General features: G+C 40.7%; 1 protein-coding gene across 4 annotated transcripts in view; it reads right to left on the minus strand.

Annotated features, from left to right (window-relative positions):
- St3gal3 (ST3 beta-galactoside alpha-2,3-sialyltransferase 3) overlaps nucleotides 1-18,745 on the minus strand; it is a 192,457-nt gene that overhangs the window by 81,380 nt on the left and 92,332 nt on the right. For all 4 annotated transcript variants that reach the window (XM_046468554.2, XM_046468552.2, XM_046468553.2 and 1 more), the window contains one exon: nucleotides 12,090-12,132. In XM_046468554.2, coding sequence (XP_046324510.1) covers nucleotides 12,090-12,132 — 43 coding nt within the window. The remainder of the gene's footprint in view (nucleotides 1-12,089; nucleotides 12,133-18,745) is intronic.

Genomic DNA, 18,745 nt, shown 5'->3' on the forward strand with positions numbered 1-18,745 from the left:
CCTCCTGTGTTAATGTAAAAGAAACCGTGTTTTTAATTTTAATTTTTTTTATCTTTTTTTTGACAGAGAGAGAGAGACTCAAATAAAAAAAAAAGAGAGAGAGAGAGAGAGAGAGAGAGAGAGTTTTTTAATATTTATTTTTTAGTTTTTCGGCGGACACAACATCTTTGTATGTGGTGCTGAGGATCGAACCTGGGCCGCACGCATGCCAGGCGCACGCATGCCAGGCGAGCGCACTACCGCTTGAGCCACATCCCCAGCCCTTAAATTCCAATTATTCATTGCTGGTGTGTGTGTGTAAGAAATTGTCTTTTGTGTATTAGCCTTGTTTCCTGCATCCATGCTATAATCACTCATTAGTTCAGAGTTGTTTTTTTTTAAACCAATCTTTGGGGTTTAGTATGTAGACAGTAATGTCATCTCTGAATAGAGACAGTTTTATTTCTTCTCAGTCTGTATACCTTTTATTTGCTTTTCTTATCTTATTGGAACCGCTAGGACTTCCAATATGATGTTGAATAGGAATGGTGAAGGGTAACAGTTTTGCTTTTTCCCAATCTTAGGGGAAAAGCTTCTAGTTTTTCTTCATTTAAGCACACATGTTAATTGGAGGTATTTTATACATTTGTAAAACTGAAGAAAATTCCCCTCTAATTGTTTGCTGAGAGCTATTTAAGTCATAAATGAGTACTAGACTGTGACAAATGTTTATCTGCATCTACAGATATGATTGTATGATTTCTTTTTCCTTTAGTCTAGTATATTGGCTGATTTTCAAGTATTGAACTACTAGCTTTGCGTGCTTAGATTAAATCCCACTTTGGTTATAAATCTTTTTATACATTGTTGCAATCAATTTTCTATTTTTTTTTTTGGAGGTTCCAGGGATTGAACCCAGATGTGCTTAACCACTGAGCCACACTCCAGCCCATTTTTAATATTTTATTTAGAGGCAGGGTCTCACTGCATTGCTTAGTGCCTTGCTAAATTGATGAGGCTGGCTTGGAACTCATGATTTTCTTGCCTCAGCCTCCCACTGCAGGGATTATGTGTGCACCACCATACCTGGCTTGTTGAGGATTTTTGCAATACGTTTGTGAGAGATACTGGTAGTAATTTTCCTTTCTCATATCTTATGTGGTTTTGATTTTGGGGGTAATGCTGGCCTCATAGAATGAATTAGGAAGTGCTCCTTCTATTTTCAGGAAGAGATGGTAGAAAACTGATAGTTTTCCCCCTTTGATTTTAACAGACTCCACCAGTGAAACCAACTGGTTATTAATTATTGATTCAACTTCTCCAGTAGATATTGCCTTATTCAGATCATTTATTTCTCCTTGTGTGAGTTTTGGTAGTTTGTGTCTTTTAAGCAATTATCAAATTTGTGAACATAAAGTTGTTTCCAATACTCCTTAATTATACTTTTCTTATCCATGGATTAACAGTGATGAGCCCTCTTTCATTTCTCATATTAGTAATTTTTATCTTCTATCTCTTTTTTATCCTGACTAGAGATTTATCAATTTTATTGATATTCTTTTTAGAGAACTGGCTTTTGGTTTTTCTGATTTTCTCTACTGATTTCTTCTCCATACTTCTATGAAGAACTAAGTACTCTTTCATTTTCCACTATTGCCCCTCTCCAATTCATCTGCCTTCCTGCAATCAACCTCATTTTCCTAAGGTTCAAAACTGATTATGTTATTTATCTGCTAAAATCCTTCAAGGTTACCTTATGCCTTCAAGATAAAGCCAAGTCTTTTTTATGTTATCTCCTCCTACCCTCTTTTCCTTTGGTATTGGGAATTGAACCCAGGGATGCTTTACCACCAAGCTACATACCCAGTCCTTTCTATATTTTGTGAGATGGGGTCTCACTAAGTTGCTGAGGCCAACTTATGATCCTCCTCCCTCAGTCTCTCAATGGGATCACAGGTGTGTGCCACCACATCCAAGCTTTATCTCTAAAGCCCCTCATGATTTGGTTTCTACCCATCACTCCAGACTTATCATATTCTACCCTCAGAACTGCTGGTGCTCTGAGAGGATAGAAAAGACAGATGATATGTCTTTACACAGCATTTATTTCAATTATAGATAAGGAATATATAAATAAGTCAATAAATTATATATAGGAAATTTCAGTTGGTTTAGATTTTAAAAGAACATGAAGAAAGGAAACAAAAAAAACCACAAAGGAATTATGATATTGAGTAGTTGATATGCTATATTCAGATATACACACTGTGACAGGCTTGAAGGCTATACCCTCATGGTTCTAACCCTGGCACATTAAAATCATCTAGGGGAACTGTTAAACATAATGGTATCTGAGCTGGTCCTTGACCAACTAAATCAGAATCTATGGGTGGTGAGGTCCCCAGGTGCAAATCATTGCACACAGATATATCCTATGTGCAGACACATTTATTCTTAGTATTAATCACCTGGGGAAATGAGGAGTTCCTCAGACAGGAAATGGGCATCTTTTATTAAAGCATGTTTCCTGATTTGGCTGCATATTACACTTACCAGGGGAGCTTTAAAACTTCCAATGCCCATGTTACACCCTTGCTCAGTGACTTCAAAATCTCTAGGGGGTGGGATGCAGGCATCAGTAATTTTTTAAATTCCCCAGGTAATTCCAATACGTAATCAAGGTCAAGGTCAATTGTGCAGAAAGAGAGAGAGATGCAGGGAGCTGTAAAGTGAAAATTTGGCTCTTTGGGACTTGGTCACATAAGTATCACGATGTCTAAGAGGAGGTCTTTCAACAGTATGCTATGAAATAAGCTAACAGTTATGAAGCAAAGAACCAAGCCAAATTCTGCAATGCTATTCTCTGCTGTTATAAAAAAGAATGGCTCTGGATCACAATTGCTACAGAAGAGTAAGCTCTGCATTTTGACTGCATGACTTCACTAACATATGGAATCTAAATAGGCTGAGTTCATAGAAGTAGAGAGTGAAGTGGTTCACCAGAGCCTGGGAAGGCAGGGCAGGGAATGGAAAGAGATTGGTTAATGAGTACAAAGTCACAGCCAGATAGGAGGAGTAAGTTCTGGTGTTCTACTATCAGGGTACCCTTGCAGCAAACAATATCACATCATATAATTAAAGATGGCTGGCAGGGAGGATGATGAAATGTTCTCATTACAAAGAAATGATAAAGAATTTTTTAAAAGGCTGGGGATGTGGCTCAGTGGTTAAGTGCCCCAGGTTCAACCCCTAGTACCAAAAAAAAAAAAAAAAAAAAAGTTTGAGTGATGGATAACCTAAGTATCGAGTTGATCAACACACAATATTTAAATGTACCAAAATATCACACTGTATCCCACAAGGAGTCAATGTGATGGATGGCAGTGATCTTGAAGTGAGAGACCTCCAGGAGATAGTGAATTCAGGGTTAGGTTAAGGCAGTGGCCACTTGACAGTCTTCCCCACTCTCTACAACTCTTCCAGAATTGATACTTGAAGGATCTGGGATTTCTTATTAAAGGCTGGCACTATGATCTCTTATACTCTCTTCCTGTGTCCTCAAATTCTGTAAAAAACATTTACTGAAAGTTTACTGTACACTACTAACACTATGTTAGGAACTGTGAATACATCTGAGCAGGACATTTTGCCTTTACAAAGTCTACAGTGTAACTGTTCAAATTTAGAATGAAACTGAGTGTAAATTTGGAAAAAAAAAAAAAAAATTGAAAGCAATGTTGAATAGTGGGAGAAGTAGGAAGTCCGGAGCTGGTGGAAGAGGGTTCAAATACTGGCTTGCTTATGTGTAGTTCTGTAAACACATGTAAATTACTTATCCCTTCTATGGTCACTTTCTCATTTGTTAAAATGCACTTGAATACCATCTACTTCACAGAATCGAACACCGATTCATTCATCTATGCAACAAATATTTATTGAGTAATCACTCAGTAATAGGTGGTAGAAAATAACAGAGAACAAAACAGATGTCGCCGTTGGCCTCCCTTGAGTGGGAGGCAGACAATAAACAAGAAGCAACAGGTGAGGAGCATCCAAAAGAGATCCATACATGCCAGGGGAAGCGACACAGTAAAGGAGATAGGGAATGCCAACAAGGGTCTGTGTGACAATTTAAAATGGGATGAGCAGGGAAACTTTGGTAACAAGGTAGCAGTTGAACTAAGGTCTGAAAAGGTAAGGGAGTTAACAATCTCTATAGGTATCTGGGGAAGAGTATTCCAGAAATGAGCAAATCCAAGGGTCTGAGGCAGAAGTGGGCCTGGAGTACCTGAGGCACCCAAGTATGGGGCCCAGTATGAATAAAAGACAAAAAGGAGAGTAGTAAGAAAGCCAGGGTCTAGACCATATAGGTCCTTGGTGAGGACTATAAAGACCTAAGAAAAGAGCCACTGGAGGGTTTGGGATCACAGGAGTAACAGGATCAACCTTGCACAACAGGACCATTTTTGCATCTGTGTGGAGGTGGATATTACAGTTTGGGTCTTAAATGTCTTCCAAATGAAGTCTTGGCCCCAGCTGATGGTGCTGCTGAAAGATGGTGGAACCTTTAGGAAGTGCAGCCCAGAGGGACCCTGGGGGAGGAAGTTAGGTCTTTGCCAGGGGGTGGGGGGTGGGGGGGGGAGTGTCCATGAAAGGCATATTGGAACCCTGGCTCCATCCTCTCTTTGCTTCCCTGCCACCAAGAGGTGAATAGCACTGCTTCACTAAGCACTTCCCACCATGATGTTCTGCTTTGCTACAGGTCCAAAGCAACAGGGCCAGGAAATCATGGAGTGAAACCTCTTACACTGTGAACCAAAATAAATCTTTCCTCCTTCTAAGCTGATTTTCTCAGATATTTTGTCACAATGGCAGAAAATTGACTAATAGTGGACCATAGGAAGTAAGCAGAGAGACCTGAAGGCAGAGAGACCAGCTGGAACAGCAGTGATGAGGTAGGAGAAGAGAGGTGATGGTTTGAAGACAGGAAAAAGAGTTTGGAGCTGGAGATCTTGAATTTAAGGTAAGTCAAAAGGATTTGCTGGTGATTAAATTTCAGAGTCAAAGAAATGATGTTAAGGTTTCTGGCTCAAGCAACGGGAAGGAAGAAGTTGTCATTTTCTGGGGTAAGAAAAATTCTGTGGGACAGCGGTGTAAATCTGAAATTTAGTTCAGGCAATTGGAAAAACAGAGTCTGGAGTCTGGGGAAAGAGAACTGGGCTTGATACAAATCTGGGAGTCATCAGCATGCAGATGAGGCTAAATGAAATCATCAAAGTGATTGTTATGAGAAAAAGGTAACATAAAAAACACCTACTATGGCACTAGGCATGTAGTAGATGCTCGATAAATACTTCCCCTCTACAGCCATAAGAAACTTAGCAGGTTGTTTGGAACTAGTATATTCCCCTTCAGTTGTATTGTATTTTATTTTGTGACAGGGTCTCCCTATGTTACCCGGGCTGACTTGAACGTGTGATCCTCCTGAGTAGCTGGGATCACAGATGTGCGCCACTACACTTAGCTTCCTCCAGCTGTATTTTAGCCTGCCCCGTGTTTATAGGCCTTTCACAACTGGCCTGGTTTTCACAGGGCTCTGGGGGTTAAAAGTTGATGGTCTGGGCTCTCATATCTTTGTGTCACAGCAAATTTCTTATGAAATTACACTGAACATTAAAGTCCCCATGTTCTTGCACACCTGGTAACTATAAAACACCACATTGTGGTGGAGACAGGACCTTCTCCAGAGACTCAGTGACAACCCACACCCAGATGAAATAGATAAAAACTTCATTAATCAAATCTGCTCCCAGAAGGCTCCCAACCACTCAGGAACCAGGCACTGACTGCCAGGATCTGGTTCTGTCAAGGTGTCCAGATGGCCCCTCTAGCTTGGACTAATGGGCACATTCCTGGATCAGAGTGTCAAACTCTCCTGAAAAATGAAATAGCCTTAGGGTTCTGTCTGGAATGCTCTGCCTCCAGATAGGGCCAGGGCTAACCCCATCACTTCCTTTGAGTCTTTGCTCAAATGTCACCTTCGCAGTGAGTCCTACTCTGACCACCCAACTTAAACTTGCAATCGCAACAGCACTGCCTTGTCTTGCTCTATTTTCTTCCACAGCACTTAATACTTTTTGTTTACTGAGTATCATGTTCACTGCTATATCCTCAGAGCACAGAATATTACCTGATGGTTGGGAATTACTCAAGAAATTTGCTGAATGAATGAGAAAGTGCTCACCCTGCTGTTGGGGCAGGAGGCTTTAGCTCTAAAACCTTCCCCAACTTTGACAGCAGACCCCTTGCAGAGTCTCCCAAGGGACCAGACTTGAATCCCTAAAGGTATCATCCTATCAGACTGTAGCTATATGCCCTAATAAGCCTGAGTGTCCAGCCCTAGGGGAAGACAGGGTCAACTCTTGGGCCACCTTGAGGCCAACAATGCCCACCACCTTACTAACCTTGCATCCTGGTTCTCCTTCCTCTTTTTTTTTTTTAAACACAATATCTTTATTTTATTTATTTATTCTTATGTGGTGCTGAGGATCAAACCCATGTGAGGCAAGTGCTTCACCACTGAGCTACAACCCCAGCCCTCATCTTGGTTATTCTTGTGCCCCCTCCCAACTATGTCTTTGTCAGTTTTCTCATTTCAAGTCACTATTCTCTGCTGCTTCTTAGCCCAATCTCCTACTTCTCTCTCTCACCCTCACTCTTTCTATGACATTCCATGAAGTCCTGCTCCTTTCTATCTCCAGCTTCTTAGGTGAATGTTTCTTCCATTCTCTGCTTTCATAGCAACCTGGGTCTTCTCTGAACACACCATTTCTAAGCCCTCTGTGATATGGGCTTCTCCTTCATCTGAACCCCTTGTACCCTGTGATCACTGGCATCCTCTCTATACTCCACCTGTGCATCCAAACCACCAATATGCCATCTTATTAAAACAAAACAAAACAAAACAACAACAGGTTGATGATGTAGCTCAGTAGTAAAGTATTTGCCTGGCATGCTCAAGGCATGGGTCCCAGCCTCAGAACTTAAAAAAAAAAAAAAAAATCTGCTTGTTGCTCATGCTACCCAGCAATATTACCCCTTTCCATCCCTTGCTGTCCTCATTTACTCCCCCAACATATTCACTAAGACTTTAGTTCACAAGAGTCCTATCCAATCAAGGGCTTAAAAGGCCATGCATATGACTTAGAATTTTCAAGCTAATCCCATTTGCAAAACATATAGTTGGTGCTCAAGAAATATTTGCTAAATGAATGAGTGAAGAAATAGAATATGGGATATGAAGTAGGAGGCAAAGTGAGTCCAGGTCCCACTTTTGGGCTACATCTTTCTCAGTAGAGCAGATAAAGATACAGAACAGGTTCAGTCTCACAGTCTCATTGGGGGCTATTATTCTTATCATCACTCTAAAGTGAGAAACTAAGACCTAGTGTTTAAATAATGCTCAAGTGTAGAAATAGTAAGAAGTGGAACTGGGCCTAAAATCCATGTCTGACTCTGCAACATGTATGTGTGTGTTTGTGTGTGTGTGTGTGTGCTGCTTCTCTCATGGCTGCCTCTCTCTCTCTCTCTCTCTCTCTCTCTCTCTCTCTATATATATATATATATATATATATATATATATATATATATATATATATATATATATATATATATTTGTAGCACATACATGTTTTTAACTATCAAAACAACAACTGCCTTCCTGAAGGCCAGATCTTACACTTAGAAGACATGCTTTTGCACATGAATAGTCTGAATAACTTTTGTAGATTCTGTCATGTAAATACAAGCAGCAGAGAATTCTCAAAGGAAACACAAACAAATCTATTTAAAAAATCTATTTATTCCAAAAATATAAAATGAAAAGAATATAATGTAGATGAGAAACATTTATTTTCATGACATTGGAATATCACAAGCAAAAAAGTTATTTTAAGAATATTTTAAATCACAGGGTTTCAAGAGAAGAAAACATCTAAGGTGTGGAAACGATTTCATGTACAGATGTAGCTATGCTACATTCTCAGTGAGAAGTGAGCCAATTACACCTTGTGGGTCAAAGGCAACCCACCACCTCTTTTTTGTATGACAATCTTCCAGGGGGGGAAAAATGAAAAGAAGTCTAATATTTTATGATATAAAGTTATATAAAATTAAGATTTCATATAAATAAAGTTGTATAGGGATATAGCCATACTCACTTGTCTACATATTGTCTATGGATACTTTCATGTTAAAATTGCCGAGCTGAGTAGCTGTAACAAACAGACAAGGAACCCCCAAATCCTATAATATTTATGATCCAGTCTTTACAGAGGAAGTTTGTCAACCCTTGTTGTAATCTTTTCTGATTTATCTTCCAGTTAACTAACTCTTTCTTCAGTTATGTCTAATCTACTATTAAACCCTCCTATTGAGTGTTTAATTTGGATCATCATATTTTCCAATTTTAGAAGTTCATTACTTTTTAATCTAATACTTGACTTTTTGTGCACATAGGTCAATTATTAAATTTCTTGATAGTACATGTAATTGTTCTATACACTGTGGTAATTCCAATTTCAGAAATGTCTGTGGGTTCTCCTCTGTTGTCTGTTATTCTTCATGGTTCTCAACTAATAAAAGCTCATTTTCTTGTGAATTGAGTTTTATTGCTGCTCATTTCCTTGAAAAGTTATTTGTAAGGAATTCACATCTTTCTTCAAAGAGGGTTTGTATTTGTTTCTGCCAGGTGTTTAAAGGCACTGCCACGTCCGCTAATGTCTTCAACAGTACTTATGGCGTTAAAGTTCCCTAGATCACTTGGATAATGGGAATCATGGCAATGAGTATCAAGGTTTTGCTTAATTAACTGTTACCTTAATTCACTCAGAGCTGTGGTTATTTTTCCCGTAAGCCTGCCTCAGGGATTCAGGTTTATTTCTAGTTCATCCTTACACTAAGTCCTTTGGAGTTACAGTTGATTATAGATAGGCTTTTATTTTATTTTATTTTTTGTGGTATTGGGGATTGAATCCAGGGGCGCTTAACCACTGAGTCACACATCTCCAGCCTGTTTTTATATTTTATTTAGAAACACAGTCTTGCTAAATTGTCTCTGTCTGCCAAGCCACTGGGATTACAGGTGTGTGCCACTGCATTCAGTCTTAAATTTAATCAGAGTTTTTGAATCAGAGTTTTGAAGAGGAGTGGAGAGTAAGACAGAGGCAATATTTTAAGAGAATGGCTAAAAATTTCCAGAAGATGTAAGTTCTTATACTCAAGAAGCTAAATACGTTCAGTGGATTAGACAAATCCATTGAATGAAGTGAAGGGAGGGGAGATAGGAATTGGAAAGACAGTAGAATGTGACATAACTTCCCTATGTACATGTATGAATACACCACAGTGAATCTTGGCATTGTGTACATCCACAACACTGGGATCCTAATTAGAATAAAAATATACTCCATATTTGTTTAAATATGTCAAAATAGTCTCTACTGTCATGTATAACTAAAAGGAAGAAATATTAAAAGGAGCTAAATAAATCCTAATAAAATAAATAAAAAGAACTCCTTAAATCAATTTATTCACAGTTTATAGAATCCTTTCTTTTATTCTTCATAAAACTATAGAGAGTGTTATATACCTACATCTTTCATAAAGGAAACTTGGAATTCAGAAAGCTAAAATAAATCACCAAAGGTCACACAATACGAAGCAGCAGAGAAAGAATTCCAATCCAGTTCCTCTGAGAAGGACTGGAAGATCTCAGATCTAAACTTGGAAAGGGAAATCTAAACTTTGCTGAGGAATTGCCCCCCAAAAGCAGAACCCTTAACTTGGAAACTTCTCTTTGAAAGAGGATGGAAACCCTCTTTAGATATCTGTTTTCCTTTGAAGAAAGCACTGGACTGCAAAAGCCTTTTTATAGTAAGAGGAAGGAAAGTTCTAGCTTATACCTTAGATTGTGAGTTAAACAGAGCCAACCCAATTCCTTGGCCAAAAACTGGTTGACTCAGAAGATTCATGGAGGCAGCCTGATTCACAACAGCCTGCTCTGTACCACTCCTCTGTCAGGACAGCACGGCAGGAGGAGAACACTCCTCCTTCGCTGCCGAAGACAGCTTAAATACTGGAGTTAGCATGTCCTCAATAACATGTCCTTTGTTCACCAATGTGATTCAACTTAGTAATTACTATCGCTTCCATTCTGGTGGCATTTCACTTGCTTATAAAAAGTGTTTTTTGTTTGTTGTTTGTTTGTTTTTTTGTTCGAGCACTAAATTAAGAATTTTTTTTTTTTAAAGAGAGAGAGAGAGAGAGAGAGAGAGAGAGGGAGGGAGGGAGAGAGAGAATTTTATTTATTTTTTAGTTTTTCGGCGGACACAACATCTTTGTATGTGGTGCTAAGGATCGAACCCGGGCCTCACGCATGCCAGGCGAGCGCGCTACCACTTGAGCCACATTCCCAGTCCTAAATTAAAAATTTTCTAACAGTGAAGTGGTGCTTTCTAACACAATCAAGTTCCACTCCCCAGATGTTAGTATGTGGCTAATCTCCACCAGCCTGGCAGAAAGAGCAAACCATTCTTCCCCTCTGGCTGCCTCTCCATGACGTAGAAGCTGGGAGGCTTACAATGCCTGAACTCATAGCACAAGGCACCAAAGCCAAGAAAACAGATTCCGGGAAAACGAACCAGATGCCAGACAATTCAGTGGGAAAGCCAAACAGGCCCTGGTTTGATAACTTCTGTAAGTTATCTTCACAATCTGAAGCAGCTATGGATAAGGCCTTATGTAAAGAGGAAAGGACCCACAACTCTGGTCTTCCATGATATCTGGTCTTCTATGATACCTGTCTCAGGATAGGAGACACAGGTGTACAAAAGCAACAACAAAAGGAGTTCCGGGAGGTGGTAAGGTAGTTTTTCCAAGCATTTTTTTTTTAACCTTTGTATTATTTATTTATTTTTATATGGTGCTGAGGATCAAACCTAGGGCCTCGCATGTGCTAGGCGAGCACTCTGCCACTGAGCCACAACCCCAGCCCCTTTACAAGCATTTTTTATCAACCATGTGAGTGGTCTACAAGAGCATGAATGCACAGAGTGGAAAGAGATGCAACTCCAGGCATGGAGGTCAAATGGGGAAGTACACAGTCAGTCACCCACCCACCCATCCAAGAAATCAGTGTTTACTGAGCACCTAACAATTATATACCTGTGCAGTCTAAGAACTAGAGAGACCAAGCAGGCCAGGAAAGGGAAGAATTCTGGAAGGATTAGATATCCTGTACCAAACTCCACCCCGCCACACTGTAAATTCATCAGTTCAATTAAATCCTTTCAGCAACTCCACAAAGCATGCATTTGTTGTCTTTATCTTATAGATGAAATTGAGGATCAAAGTGGTTAAGTAGCTAACCAGGAAGCACAAAGAGAATACATGGCAATCTGGGATGTGAACCAAGGTTTGTCTGGCTCTGAGCCTGTGTCCTTAATAAATTAATAACCATTACACAGTTAATTATAGTACAGCAACGTAATTGTAACAGAGAGAGAAAATTCAGTGAAAGCATAGAGGAAGAGGCAATTAATTTTGTGAAGGGAGGAAGTGATCTTTGAGCTTTCCAAGTGGACGAGCAAGGAAAGTGAATTTCAGGCACAGGTAAGACAAAAAGCTGCTACAAAGGCCAAGGAAAAAAGGAAGAGAGTTGACTTGTGGCAGGAGTGACAGGAGTTGGAGCTGGAGGGGAAGCCAGGATTGAACAGAGAAGGCGCTGCAGCCAGGAGGTAAGGCTTCTTTGACTGTAACTCAACTGCCCTCCACTCTGTATAGGAGCCTCCTGTCCAGGGGCCTACATGTCCTGGCAGTGGCCCCCTTCTGTAATGAGCTGCCTATGCCAGTCACAACTAAGGCCTTATGTTTGCACCCACAATCCCATCTTGTCCAGGCCCCTGCAGAGTGTAATGTGCTCAGAGATTTTACTGACAACCTGGAGACAGAGGCCTCAGGGAATTCCCCTACAACCACAGGGGTGAGAGAGGTGACCATAAGGTTAGCCTTCACAGACTACCAGAACCAAGGCATTTCCTCATTCTACTTACAGTTTAGAGTCCAACTTCAGGAGGAAGCCCAACCGATCATACTCTGAAAAAGAAAAGCAGAAACGTCACTGAAGTCAAGCTACTGCCAACACCAACAGGTTGCATTCCCTATACTTAGACCATGGAGACAAACACCCCTTGGAAAAGTATATGATTCAACTGCTTCAAAGAACAACCAAATTCATAAGCTACAACTAAATGTAAGTCACAAAACATCTGCTGAGCACCTATTTTGTGAAGAGCCAGGTTCAATGCCATGGATCTCCTAAGTCTTCTAGGCTGACCAGTCCTAACGCTGACACAGAATCACCTTCCTGCATAAATATGGTATTTGAAACTGAAATTTAGTGAACCACAAAATTGGAACCTAGAGAAGAGGGTTGGAAGGAATTTCTGTTTCCTTTAAGGTGGAGGCACAATGACTGGTGTACTGAGGCAGGATAACTATGGAGTGAAGATGTGGCAGCCATGGGGTCCTCAAATCATGGCAGCAATTTTCTCTGTGGTCATCAAAGGGAACTGAAGAGATGTGATAGACAGGAAATTCAAAATAAAAATTAAAAACAAATTGGTAAGATGTTTACAGCAGCAGTAGAGTGCTCGCCTAGGATGCACAAGGCACTGGGTTCTATCCTCAGCACCACATAAAAATAAAGATATTGTATATACCTAAAACTAAAAATAAATATTTTTTTAAAAAAGATGCTTATAACAGATGATAACTCAACTTTTTAACATTTTTGCCTCATTTTAAGGTGAGGTTGAAACAGTTGTACAAAACTGTATGGACAAGTTTTTAAAAAGTATTCTGAGGGCCTAAGGGGAAATTAGCATATGGAAAATAATAAAATGCAGCTGGGGGAAGGAGAACACCAAAAGTGAATGTCTTCAGGCCTGGTGTGTTTGCTGCAGGATCAGAGATCTCTCCCCAAGTTTTCCATAGCTACAACTAAGTGCAAAGTATTGGTTTCCTGGGTCACAGCATCCACAAAATAAGCCAGGGAAATCACTATTTCTAGTACCAAATTCCCTGTGTCCTCAAAAATGTTTGTATAAGAAAAATGTTGGGAAGTGTCTTGGAATTGTTTCTTCTACCTTGGCTCATGGATTTTTAAAAGGTGGTTTATGAATGCAGTTCTCAGCTGACCTGGCTTACTCTGAAGATAATTAGGATGGAAAAGGCCACACAGCAAGGCTTTCAAGGGACTCAGCCTTCAGTAATCAATGAAGGGCCAAGAGAGGGAAGTTACACTGCCAAGTACCACAGGGGTCATTCTGCAAGGCTGGTGAAGGGCAGTCCCAGACTTCACAATTAGCTAGGCTGTGGAGGAAGAGGACATCCTCTTCTTACCCTTGAAAACCAACTAGGACACAGAACTCAATGGAAAGCCTGCCGCCCAGAAGAACTCCCCTGGATGAGTGAAGCTTTCCTCAAAATAATTCCAGTGCTTTGATTCAGACAGAGAGATCAGACTTTCCTTAACATACCAAGAAATTTGAAAAACTGGTAGAAAAACTCAAAAAACCTTCAATTAAGACAAACTAAAAAATAGTTTGTAAATAGTTTCAAAGTTTAATACTCTTTCAACATCCATATCTTCTCCTTTGATGAAAAGGAAACATCAACTTGCCAAATACATGTCACTAGTCCCCAGGTGGTAACAACGTGGGGAAGCCATCATGCTGCTGCTCCTCAGACCTGCCTGAGCAAGACCCTTGATACACAGTGGCCCCAGCCTCAGCAGATTCCTCACCAAGAAGCTGGAGAATGCCTTCCCCCTTGAGCAAACTCCCATCAGAGGATCAAGCAGGAGCACACCCAACACAAGGGAAATGGAAGAATGTGAAACCCTCTGCAGCCATTCACACCACTGGCTGCTGTTGTCTTAAACAATTCTGTTGAACTGTCAATTAATTGTCCCCTTCACATAATTACATCTGTGGTTTATTTTCTAATGGCATTTAGAGCTTTTCTCTTGAGCTTTCTCTTCCTTACTGATTGCACACTGAACAAATTAAATCACTGTATTTCTATGGAAATTTTGTTCCTTCTATAGCTCTCTAGGTCTCTCTCTCCATTTCTCTTAAGAGACATAAGTACCAGAAATATTCCATTTTTTTTAATTAAAAAAAAAAAAAGCAGCTTTTTTAAATGGCCACTTTTTTTCTTGGCTGTATGTCAGACCCCAGGCCACGGGACCCGAGCTGTTGTCCTGTGAAGGGCACCCTCTACCAGCTCAGCTAACTTGCCAGGCAACACCACAGGCCCAGCATTACCACAGCTTCTGAATTTTTTTTTAAACCAAGAATTTGGACTTTTTTCAAGGTAAAATGTCTCAATCTATATATACTGGCAGTAGATTCAAGAAAAAAAAAATCTAAAGATTATGTAGATCCACCAAAATGCGACTCTGGGCAGAATTCTGCCAGCAGGCTGTTTGCACATAAGGCGTCCTAGACTGATATTACACGAAGGCTCTGGCTGCACACAGTGGTGCTCAATAAATATCTGTGGACTGTTCTTACCAGGATTACTTGGTCACAATAGTCAAAATATCTACCAAATTAGTATGAAAACAAAGTTTCTGTCAAGCTTCTAAGGTGATAAATTTCAGATACCAAAGTGAGATGCAAAATTCCAAAGACAATATCTGAAATTTGTTACATAATTCTAAAGGCCCTCCCAGCATCAGTGTAACAGTAACCAGTTGTTAGAGATAAGAGGATTTGACAAGTTTCCTTGGGCAGAGTGGTGTTATATGCGCCTCATCCCCCTCAAAGGGCAGAATACCTGGTTAACCTTGTCCCTCACTCCAGCCTGGTAAGGGAGCTTAACATGTGGCTCTTAAGGTATGAGGACAGAGTGGGCTGCCTGGGCCGGCCTTCTGCCTGACAAGTCTAAGGGCAGAGATGGGCTGCCTGGCTGCAGGAGAGAGCAGCATTTGGGACTGGGCCACACTCCCAGAATCTGCTGCGGAAAGGGATGCAGGAATAAGCTAGGGTAAGGTCATTTTAGGTCCTTCCCCAAACATCTGCTGACAGGGTTGACAAATGCTTAGCTACCAGAAGTAGGCAGACAATTAGATTCCCAGAAGCCACAGGGGTGATAGGCAAGGCTGAGGTGAAGTCCTCAAAATAAATAGGAGTCACCAAAACACTTAGGAGAGCACCCCACAAGAGTCAGGTTTAAACAGTCTCCGGGCCCAAGAGTACAAACACTATCCGAGGTTTTTCTGCTCATGTTCTCTCTCTCCTTTCCACAGTAATTCCAGAAAGAGCAGCCAGCAACTGGTGGGGAGCTGAAGGAGTAAGACATGCATGCCTGCCTTCCCAGAGTCAGGCACATACAGGTATGAGCCAGAATTGGGGGAGAGGAATCAAGTGCAGCTCCGAAAGGATTGAAAGCTGTGATTATTGCTACTACATGAGATCGAATGCTGTCTTTCTGGAATTGGTGATTCAGAGTGAACATGAGATTTTTATGATCTGAGAGGCATTAAGAACTTCAGTGGACTTCCCATGCTGAAAACATTTTAAGGGGACAGAGCAACTCAAAGGTCATTTCTGTAATTATTGCCCCCATGTTTCCTCCATGTAAAACATACTGGTTGCACTAACTTAGGCCAAAGGGGTGATTTACATGACTTTTGTGTAGTACTGGGGATTGATCCCAGGGCCTTGGGAGGCTAGGCAAGCACTCTACCAGAGCTACATCCCCAGCCCAACAGGGTGATATAATGATTCACATAACTAAACTGTGGTGAGGGCGGGAGCGCAGAGAGCATCAGAGACAAGTGACAGTCACTTGAAGGCCATCAGACCCCCTCTGCTGGCTATACTCTCCCCAACAAGCTTTCTTCATATCTTTCGCAATATGGCTGCCAGCAATTGGTAGGTGCATGACTTCAGCTCCATCACAGAAAAGGGAAAGCCGCTCAGTTTCTGATGGCAAAACTCCTGGGGAGGAGTGAGGGATGACCTAGCTACAGCATCTCTTAACTCCTATTCTAGTCACAGACATTCTGAAGGAGTTGAGGCTTGTGAAAAATGACAAGTCCCCCATGACATCCACTGTTAGAAGGAGCATTTTTACCAGAAGGAATGGGCCGTCTTGACCAAATAAAAGGTCCATTGTGAATGGTAGAAACAATCTTTGGAAAAGTTAGATATACTGGCCTTACTTCTCCCCTTGCTCCTGGGGTGGGGGGGGTGGGCAATTCCTCTTCCCTGACAACGTCCTTAAGTCATCCTACTGCCCCCTGGACTCGCTGCTCAGACCCAAGCTTACCACCACTTTTGCCTGAACTGAGGTCTGTCTGTCCTGGAGGCTCTGCTTTGACTGAGGCTCTCCAGGGGAGGCTGCCTCTGCTCTCATTTATCCCATGATGTCCCTGCTGGGGTTTCCCTCTCACTTCTTTTTTGTGTGGGGGGTTGTTGGGTTTCTTGGATCTGTGGATTTTAATGAAATTTGAAGAAATTCTGGCTATTACTTTTTTCAAATATGTTTTTGCGCTCCCTTCTCTTTTCAGGGCTCAATTACACTTGTATCAGGCTGCTTGAAATCCCCCAGCTCATGGACAGAGAGATCAGACTTGTTTTCCCCTCTGCTTCATTTTGGATAACTGCTTGGACACATCTTTTTTTTTTTTTTTTTTTAATAGAGAGAATGAAGGAGGGCCCAGTCATGAACCTCATCAACTTCATTCCCCCCCCCTTTTTTTTAGAGAGAGAGAGAGAGAGAATTTTAATTTTTTTTATTTTTTAGTTTTCGGCGGACACAACATCTTTGTTTGTATGTGGTGCTGAGGATCGAACCCGGACCACACGCATGCCAGGTGAGCGCACTACCACTTGAGCCACATCCCCAGCCCCTGCTTGGACACATCTTATTCACTCTTCTTTTATTCTAGCATGTCTAATTTGCTGATGTTACATCCAGTATATTTTTCATCTCAGACATTATACTTTTCATCTCTAGGAGTTCTCTTATATCTTCTATGCCTTTCCTTAACATTCCCATGCTTTCCTCTACCTTTGCAAACATGTGGAATGTGTTGTAATGTCCCTTGTCTACTAATGCCAGCACTTGTGTCATCTCTAAGCCTCTATCTAACGATAGAATTGCCTGGTATTTGACTGACTGCCAGTCATATGAATTTTACTTTGTTGAGGGTAGGGCATTTGGTCATTTCTTAACTAGTTATTTTGAGGTACAATTAAATGACTTAGAAACAGTTTGTTCCTTTTGAGGTTTACTTTTAAGCTTGTATGGATAGAACCAAAGGCAAGACAGACTTTAGGGCTAACTTTACAAAGTTACTAATTGTGCCCCACTATTAAGGCCATACCCTTCTCAGTACCCTATATAATACCCTGTGTTTTATGAAGTTTTCCCACTATTCCCAAAGATTATATGCCTTTCTAGTTGTTTTCCCAACTTCTGGTAGTTTTTGCATTCACATGCACTCATCAGCAAGAAATCCAAGGGGACCCCTGACACATCCCCAGAGTTCTCACTGTGTGTGGCTCTCCCCTCAAAGTAATCTACCTGTGAATTCTAGCTTTTTTGATCTCCTCAAGGTCTCAAGTTTTTCCTCAACTTAGGAAGAGTCTTGGGTTCTATTTGGGTTCTCCTTCCCTGAGTGGTGGTTTCCAACTATCTCCAGATGGTTAGCTTGGACAATTACAAGGTAGACCGCACTGCTTTTCCTCCTTTCAAAAATCAGTATCCTGTGCTACCTATTCTTTAAGGTCTGAACAACTTTTTTCCACAAATTTTGTCTGTTTGGTTTTTTTTTTTTTCAGTTGTTTCGCCATCTTTCTTCACTTTTTCTTTGTTTAGTCTAGACTCCAACTTGCTCCATATGCAGCTTAGCCTGCCCAATTACCTTTCCACTGCACCCAAACCAAAGCTGTTGTAAGCTCCTGACTTGTCTACACAGCTACCTCCTAGACATTTCCACTTTGATGTCATAGGGACGCTGAAAATTCTAGATGTCATATGGTTCACCATTGTCCTCACAGCTAATTCTCATCTGCACATTCCCAAAACCTGGTCCTCTACCAGTACTTCATGAAAGGCACCCCTATTCCCCCAATTCCCAGGCTTGAAACTCAAGAGGATCCATCAATTCCTGATTCTCTCTTATTTCATTTAATTAATTACCTTGTCCTTTTAATAATTCCTTCTCCTAACAGGATCTCAAATCCACTTTTCTCCATTTCTATGAACCTTGACTAAGCCAGCTTCATTATCCTAACAACCTCCTATCAGGTTTCCCTGTCTCCTGTCTTGTCTCTTTCTAGTAGGTTCTCTGTGCTGTAACTGAAGCTATCTTTCTATAAGATAAATATGATTATGTCACAAACCTGCTTAAGGCCTTTCAAAGGCCTTAAAATTATTGAAATTGTTCTCAAAACAAATCCAAATCTCTTTGTTTGCAAAGTCCTTCGTGATCTGGCCCTATAGCAACCATTCCAATTCCAGGCGTTTTTTTTTTTTTTAAATTAATTTGTTCTTTTTAGAACAAGGTACATGGTAGTAGAGTGTATTCTGACATATTATACATACATGGAGTATAACTTATTCTATTAGGAACCCATTCTTATGGAGTTTCACAGGTGGTATATTTATACATGAACAAAAGTTTTGATTC

The sequence above is a fragment of the Marmota monax genome, unplaced genomic scaffold, assembly GCF_021218885.2.
Source record: "Marmota monax isolate L192 unplaced genomic scaffold, Marmota_monax_Labrador192_F-V1.1 WCK01_AAM20220418_F8-fsc00008, whole genome shotgun sequence".
Lineage (NCBI taxonomy): Eukaryota > Metazoa > Chordata > Mammalia > Rodentia > Sciuridae > Marmota > Marmota monax.